The sequence below is a fragment of the Limulus polyphemus genome, unplaced genomic scaffold (assembly GCF_000517525.1).
Source record: "Limulus polyphemus unplaced genomic scaffold, Limulus_polyphemus-2.1.2 Scaffold816, whole genome shotgun sequence".
NCBI classification, from domain to species: Eukaryota; Metazoa; Arthropoda; class Merostomata; order Xiphosura; family Limulidae; genus Limulus; species Limulus polyphemus.
The window spans coordinates 233,272-242,316 of NW_013666426.1; the positions used below are offsets into that span (position 1 = coordinate 233,272).

Genomic DNA, 9,045 nt, shown 5'->3' on the forward strand with positions numbered 1-9,045 from the left:
TAAAAGAGTAAAATTTTATCTCCATTAGGTGCTGATACAAAACTCTGACACATGAAAATATAACATTAAATAAGTAGTTAATAAACTGGATGGTCTAGAGTTTGAAAATCTTAAGAAGCTTAAACATTCCTAAAGGCACTCTAATGTGTGGATGTCAATCATGCAGCCCTACTAGCACTCTAAAACATGGATTTTAATCTCAAACAGTCCCAATGGTACTGTAAAACATGTATAATAAAGAAACAAAACACTATATAGAATGGTAATAAAACCTAGGAAAACTTTAATTTGCCAAACATTTTGAGCCTAAGCCCTTCTTCAGGTGATGTCTGCTAAAGTAGTATATACAGAATACATTTGAATATTACTATAAAATGTAACAATACGAGAAAGTGCAAAGCATGGTTAGAAGTGTGATGTAACAATATCCGTGAATCAGTTGTTGTAAGTGAAAAAGAAGCAGAAGGAAAATACGTAAAGAAATATAAAGCTGATATGTGAGGGGGTAATAGTAGGAAAAGTCGGAAGATATCAAAAGTAAAGTTACAAAAAAAAATTTCTCATTTAAACCAAGTGGAAAAATCATACGAAGAGTATAAATAAGGTGTTATTCACATAAATAATAGTTTGTTGGTGTAGATCTTAGAATAATAAATCTGAGATGTGACAAGTCGTGTTTGTTATCTGAAAAGTGTCTTGAAATTGATAAGTCAAGGTTGCGATTTAATACGTGTCATTTGTGACTAGTCTCACCAACATACAGCAAGGTCACAAACAATGCAGTATATTAAAGTATTTGTAATGTAAAAACGATTTTTTGGTAAATGTCACTGAAATTCGATTAACAATGTGTTGAAACATTATACAATATGGTTGGTTGCAGGTGAAAGAACCAGAAAGAGTATCAGGTTGAGTAAAGTTAGCAGGAATAGGGGTGTTCCAAAAGGATTGATTGCATCTAAAAGTAATTAACAGTATGTTCATTGAAAATACACTTAGTGTCAGTATTAGTTTGAAGTATGTGAAAGTTGTCCTTGATAGTTTTGGTGATTTGAAGGGACACAAATGAGTGATAAAAAATGGTTAAAGTAAGCTTGTTATGTATCGTCTTTGCGACAATGCCTCAAGAGTATTCTTAGAAGGTTTATAATTAGCTTTAAAGAAAGCTTTTCATAAGATTTTTTTAGGATAGCCTTGAGAGGAAAAGAAGTCATTCATTTCTTCAGACTTGGAGATGAAATCATCATCACTACATATGTGATGTAAACACACGAACTGTGAGTAAGGATTTGAACGTAAAGTGGTGGGAGGGATGAAACAAATCCAATTATAAGTGAGAATGAGAATCCATGTGTTTATAATTAACAGTAGTGGACACTTTGTTGTTATCAATGATAACTTATATGTCCAGAAATGACAAGACAGCAGGAAGAAATGTGCCAGGTAAAGCTTAAAGAAGGATTAAAGGCTGAAAGAGAATGAATAAAGTTATGTTCAGTGCTATTGCCAATTAATAAGCCAATAATGTCATTAACATACCTGGCATACAAATTCGGAATTTTTCATTTAAAGTGGGGGAAAAAAACTGAGTTTCCATATAGCCAATTACCAGGTTTGCTTATGAAGGTCCCATCCTGGTTTCCATAGTAACACAACATAATTGTTTATAAACAAAGTCATTAAACATAAATATATTCAGACTTAGTACAAGTTCAGTAAGCTGTAAAATGGTATCAGTAGAACGTACAAGTGTATCTCATCTGTCAAGGAAGAACTTTAGGGCCTGTAAACTCTCAGTGTGAGGAATAAGAGATGTTATGTCACCTGTGAAGATTATGACAGAATAGTTTGTATGGATATTAAAATTGTTAATTGACTGAAAAGTATGTGTTGTGTCTCTAGCATGGGAAGGAAAGTTTTGCAAGATGGGAAAAATAATTTTATCAAAACAATTAGAGATCAGTTCTGTGGAGAGTTGCAAGCAGAAATTATGTGTCTTCCTGGAGTCTCAGGTTTATGGATTTTTGGTATTAGGTAAAAAATGGACATCCTAGGACATGATTGAATAAGATTATGTCCATCAGCTGGAAAACTTGTTTAATTGATTACTCTGTTTATGGTGTCAGTTCATTGGATTTGTATACTACGAAGAGGATCATGACTAGTAACAGGTTGGTAAGAAGAGGTGTTGGATAAGCTTCAGTTATGTAGGGTTCAGAGTTCTAGACTACAGTAGTGCCTCCTTTATCAGTAGGTTTTATTACAAAGTCACATCTTGATTTTAAGTTAGAGATGACTTGATGTTCCTCCTTAGATAGGTTGTCTGATGGTGATAAAATGAAGTAGTCAATATTATATACTTGTTTGCAACAACTGGAAATGAAATAATCTACTACAGAACATTTTCCCAATGATGGCATCCATTTGCTTGGTTTCTTATTAAGTTGGGTCAACATGAAGGATATGTCTCTGCTGTTATCAAATGCAGAAGTTGTTGGAGAATCAGACTGGGTGCAAACCTTTGTATCTGAATAGATTTGACCACCAGGGAGTATATCAGGTGCTGACTTGTTGAAATGAACCTGCAGGCAAATCCTTCTGAAGAATTGTTCAACGTTTTCAATTGATATAAATTCATCAGCTTTATTTTTAGTTGGACCAAAACCAAGTTCTTTTTTCCCACTATTACACAACACATATCAGGTTTATATTTCTTTACACCTTTTCCTTCTACTTCTCTTTCACTTACATTATTTCTTTACAACAATGGGTTCAACAGTATTGTTGTAAATACTTCTCATGTTCTCCTATTGTTACATTTTTTAATAATATTCGAATGTGTCAGTATATATGACTTTAACAGACATCATCTGCAGAAAGGTTTAGGCTCAAAATGTTGTGTCAAATTAAAGGTTTCCTACAATTTATTACCATTATATCTAGTGTTTTTTCTAACTTACACAACTTGCATCTTCTGTGCTTTTTAAAATATATATTTTTTGTGTATGTACATAAAACATGCATGTCAATCTAATAGTCCAAAAGCACTTTAAAACATAAACCCAATAATCCCAATACCACTGCATGTCAAACTATAAAAGAACACAGGAAAGTAATGAATAAACCCAATACTTTCTGTATGAAAAAGTTCCTTATGTTATAATGTTTATTCGATTTTGACTCTGAGAAGACACCTTGTAGTGGGAGTCCTTTATCTAGTTGATCTAAAGAAAACAGTGACTTTATATATATAAACTTCAACTAGTGCTGCTTTTTGTTAATTTGAAGTAGACTGAAATGTCAATATTGATTACACAGGTGAAGTTACTTTTTCTTCTTCTTCTTTGTTTTGCCAGTAGTTTTGTTATTGGGGTGTGGCAGCTCTTGTACATCTGGGCTTTCCCGGATTCCTGCATTGATGGCTTCTTGGGCCATCATGTGAGCATCCCAAATCTGCTCTTGCCGATATGCTTTCTTGGTGTTTAGTGACAGTTTTAGAAGTTTCTGAAATCTGCACTGTAATTTTTAAACAGAAATTCCACATCATTATCCTAGAGTATAGTTATAAGACAAATATTATGAATAAAGGCTAATGACAAAAATAAAACAACAATAAAGTACCATTTCAATTTTCATGTACAAATTACTTACACAACAGTATGCGTAATCAATCTAATTACAAAAATGATACTACTTTACAATAAGGTAATCAGATATTGAGCATCCAACTTACTATATAGTAATCAGATACTGTATCACAATTTCATTATATGATAATCAGATATTGTATAACCACTTTATTATATGGTAATATACAACCTTTTACTATAAGGTAATCAGATACTGTACAACCTCTTTTATTATAAGGTAATCAGATACTGTATTACCACTTCAATATATGGTAATCAGATACTATACAACCACTTTACTATATGATAACCAGACAGAGTAGAACCACTTTAGTGCATGGTAATCAGATACTGTACAGCCACTTTACTACATGGTAACTATATCCTTTATTTCCATTACCTGTATTTCCTCAAATATATGAAGTTGGTGTTGATGATTTCTAAATTCTTTTTCTGATGCAATCTCAGCCAGTAAATTAGAATACCACTTGTAATACGACTCTGCATACATGCTTTCTTCTCTCCTTCTTAGTTGTAAAAAGCTTGCAGTGACTCTTACAACTTTTAGGCTGTTTCTCCTACAAAGAATTATAGAAAGTTCATGTGTTGTCTCTTCTACAAAACTAAACTAAGTAATTAGAAGCCCAATACTGGACATTACTTATCATTAGCAATGGTATAACTTAAATATATAAACTTTAAAATAAAACTATGAAACTCTCAAAGCCAGCTCTTATCATTCAAATGTTTATTAAGCTATCTCTTAAACTTCTTTAAATTGACTGCATCTATACAAATGAAGGCAACCCATTCCAAAGCCCAACCACACTTAGTCTTAACTGAAAATGACTTCTTCACTGCCAAGATTTATATTAATGTCCCCTAGTCTTACAGCTATTACTATTAAATATGGAAAAAGATGATGTATGAACACTATCAATTCCTTTAACAATCTTAAACATCTCAAGTAGATCTTCTCTAACTTTTCTTTTTCTAAGAGAAAACAATTACAAACGTCTTAACCTATCCTTGTATTACAATCTTTTCATCTCAGGTATCATTTAGTAGCTTTCCTTTGAACCCTTTTCAATAATTCAATGTTTGTTCTAAGGTAAAGAGCTCAAGACTGAACACAGTGCTCCAAATGTGGACTAACCAATGACTTATACAATGACATTATATTCTCTTTACACATGCATTCAGTATTTCTGTAGATTCTGTTTACCCTGCCACTTGGATGGCCTAAGAGACTGATGAACCACTAAAATATTTTCCCTCCATAACAGTTAAAGTTATTCCCATCAAAATTATACTCATAATTCAAATTGTGACATCCCACATGCATTAACTTACATTTATTATAATTAAAACCAATCTGTCATTTATTCACTCAATTCACCAAGTAATCCAAATCCTCTTTTAAAATAGCAAGATTCTTCTTACAGCCAGCAAAACCCAAGACCTTAACATCACCAGCAAATTTAAAAAAATTTACTGACCATTCCTTCATCTATGTCACTAATGTAAATCAAAAAGAGCAAAAGTCCTAACACTGAGCTCTGAGGTACCCCAATTGTGACATTAATACAGTTTGACTGAACTTCATTTATAACATTCCTCTGCTTAATTCCATCTAAACAGTTTTCTATACAACAAGCCAACCTTTCTCCTACATCTCCTAAGATAACTTTTTGAACAAGCTTTTTATGTGTCACTTTGTCAAATTCTTTCTGAAAATCCTCATCTACATAATTAATAACTTCTTCAGGGAATGTCAAAATTAATGAGGCAAAATTCTCCCCTTTTCTGTAGTGAAAAAAATGCTAACTATTCAAAAAAATTTTAAACTTTGTTAAATGACTTTGCAATGTATTTTTATCAGACCCTCAACACCATTTCCTATCATTGATGTAAGACTAATAAGCCAATGATTACTGGGACAATTTTTATCACCTCCCTTAAATAGAGGAATACCATTAGCCAACTTCCAATCTTCATGGTACTTGCCCATTATTCAAGAACTTATGCTATGTAAAGGTTAGATACATGATGAACAAGTTGATTAAAAGCTTGACATGTGACATTACATAATGATGAGCTACTTAAGTAAAGGCTAGATACATAATGAACAAGATAATTAAAAGCTTGCCACATGATGTTAATTGATAGAGTACTTAACTAAAAACTTGTCACATAGCGTTACTCAGTCTTGAGCAATTAACTGACTATAGGTAGATACATTACTGTTTATAAGCTTGCAGTATGTTTCAGTTTTTAGTGTATTTATTAATTTGAAAATATTTTCTTGTACAGAAAAAATCAGTTAGTAAAAAGTTGCTAACATGTCAAATATGAAGTTTAGTGTCAATTATTTATTAATTTTACTTTTTTAAATGATGCCATGTAGGTAATTTTCACATACCTGACAATTTCTTCTTTATTGAACTCTTTGAAAGGTACTCGAGTTTCAAGCATCCCAATGGAGGAGTTTTAACTTTCTTTTCTTTTTCAGATTCTTCTAGAGTTGATTTGGCAGGAAAACTTTAATTAAATGCTTTATTAACTTTTGTGCTAGGAATATAACTTTCTGTTATTTGCTGTCATAAAACTTGAGTTCGCCCTTGTTCTTTCTTCTCCAATCTATGATTTAGTGAAAAAAAATTGTTTTGTTGCTCTTTGTGTTTCTTAATAGTTATGTTTACCTGTGAGAAAAAGTAAAAACAGACAGAATCATAACTTGACATGGTTTATAAAAAATGTCTTAAATATACACGACTGTTTCAGCTGGAGTTTAATGTGAGAGTTATTATTTAGATAGCTAACAAAGTGCGAGGGTTAAACTTAATTATTCTTAGAAGCGGTAGTTTATGGCAAGCTTGTTGACATAATTGTTTATGATTCATACATAGTATAGTTCAACTGTTGTGAACTGGCATTTTTTTATATTATTGCATCATGTTAGTAGAACCATTACGAGTTTTTCTCATTGTTTTAACTGAGTATTATTGCATCATGATATCTAGAAGTGTGTCGATTGTTCTAGACTTCTGTCAGGGTAAAAATAAGCATTGAAAATTTAGTTCAAAAGACCTAGACTGTATGATTGTGAGTTTAGCAATAAAGTGTATAGTGGCAATTTTTAAAGTAAAATTATCACAGACTATATTTTAATAACAGGGAAGAAAATAATAATTTATTTTCAAGTTCTTGTCAATTGTTTTCTAAAGTAATTGAACCAGTCTGTATGAACTTTGACAAAAAAAAAAGGAGACAATTATTTAAATCTCTGGATACAACTGTGGTAATTAACAGTTTAATAACAGTTTGTATATACATTTGACTTGTTTTAATGTATTATTTTACAATAAGTGGACTGTGTTGCTGTTTGTTTATTGTTGAAATTTATTGCAAACAAGTCGCAGACACTTACTGTAAAGAATACAGCAATACAAAAACCTGAAAAAAATGTTTTACAACATGGAATTATAATTGGAAGTGGCTCAGAATAAAAAATAAAAGTAGACTATAAAAAATTACCAGACAGAATTAAAACTGAATATGGCTTTTTAAAAAAAAAGGTATAAAGACCATAAAAAATTTTAATATAATAAATTATGGCTGAACATGGCTCACAAAAAGAGAATATTAGCCCATAAAACATTCTTACCAGATAGCATTATAAATGAAAATAGCTCTGTGAAAAAGAAGACTAAAACCTTTTACAAGACAGAATTGTGACAAGATGTTGACAAAACAAATATTAAACTGTATAGAAGTTTTACAACCACACAATTATAATTGGACATGGCTTACTGAAAAAAGGAAATTAGGTTATATAAAAGTGTTACCATGTGTAATTAGAACTGGATGTGACACGGTGAAAAAAAGAAATGTAGAGCATAAACAGAGAGACAGAATGTAGAGACAGAATTACAGCTGGATATTTCTCAATTAGCCCTCCAGTGGGACACCTGCATGTCTGCGAACTTTCGATACCAATGGTGGGCAGATCATAGATAGCCCATTGTGTAGCTTTGTGCTTAATTACAAACAAAACAAAAAACAATTTTTCAATTAAAAAGAAAATTAGACTGTAAATATATTTTACGAGATAGAATTATAAAGTTATCTGTGGTCATCCCTTGCTTTAAACCACTAACCAGGCAGAAATCAGCCAGTCAGCAAAACCCTGCTACCAAACTAAGGGTTTGACTATAATAGTTATACTGCACATACAGGTTAAAGTTTGAGGTTTATTTTGTGATATAATATGAATTTGAATGTGGCTGCTGACTCCAAAATCCAGAGTGCTTACACAGGGTCAATCTACAGCCTTTATAACTGGAGGTGGCTCAGTAGAAAAAAAAAGACTAAGAATTTTTACAATAGCACAGATAGCCCAATGTGTAGTTTTGTGCTTAATAACAAACAAACAAGTTTTATAATATCTTGTACTTATTCCTGGAAATTTTTCTAAGTTTAATTTTTATTCCAGTATGACAGGTATCATGTGATGCTAGTCAACCAACCTAAAACATAGATAGGAACTATGACAAACAGAATGTTCAAAAGCATCATACAAGAAAAGTCTTGCCAAATTTAACACCCTCCTGCAAAGACTGTTGGATTATTTATAATTTTGCATACAAATTAAACAAACTACATGGCTGCTCACTGTGCTTATTCATAATGAGGAACACATAGATCTACAATTTTAAGAAATATGCCAATTCATATATTCTATGCACAAACATGGCTATTTCAAGTCTAGCGGCTTTGGCAATTGGCATTTATAATTAAAACTGAATGAAATAGTTATTTAGTAAGTCTTTAGTCTTCAAACTGGCTTTACTACAAGTTACCATATAAGTTAGGCCTGATTCTTAGTTTTCTGTAAATAAACATTGATTGATGAGTGCACTTGTACATAAAAAGTATATTTTCATAAAGTTAGGTTATCTTCTATATAGGTCTATATATAATAGATAGTATATGGAGCTTATGGTTGTGATGGTCACATTTACGTATACTGTGCCTATAGCTTTATTTCATTTAAGGAAACAGCAGCTGTGCCCATATCCTTGGCCTAAATCTAAATATGAAGGGGGCTGCATTATTTAGGGGGTTAGTCTATATAAAAAAATAGCATATTGGGAAGTCAGGTCCAGATTTTAAATTGGCAGTATGTAGGGATGAAAATAAATAATATTGTTACGTCTCCGCTTGTTAATTAATTTTTCCGTAACTTCGTTCCAACGAAACTTTAACGACACAAGTCTTTACTTAATAAAACTGGTTTATTATTTCCGAATACAACTTTACCGATACACTTAATCTCAATTCTCGCTTAAACAACACTGTAACGAGCGAACGTTAACTTCAACAATACGCTGTGACTGCAGTTCAATTACTCACT

The 9,045-nt window shown here is 31.8% G+C and overlaps 1 protein-coding gene across 3 annotated transcripts in view; it reads right to left on the reverse strand.

The window, feature by feature from the left end:
- LOC111086062 overlaps positions 1 to 9,045 on the reverse strand; it is an 11,088-nt gene continuing 2,043 nt past the window's right edge. For 2 of the 3 annotated variants that reach the window (XM_022387466.1, XM_022387464.1), the window contains exons 2-4: positions 6,052 to 6,331; positions 4,030 to 4,207; positions 1 to 3,516 (exon numbers count right to left, since the gene is read on the reverse strand). In XM_022387466.1, coding sequence (XP_022243174.1) covers positions 3,325 to 3,516; positions 4,030 to 4,207; positions 6,052 to 6,104 — 423 coding nt within the window. In that variant the 5' untranslated portion in view covers positions 6,105 to 6,331 and the 3' untranslated portion in view covers positions 1 to 3,324. The remainder of the gene's footprint in view (positions 3,517 to 4,029; positions 4,208 to 6,051; positions 6,332 to 9,045) is intronic. The other variant, XM_022387465.1, reaches the window with a different exon arrangement.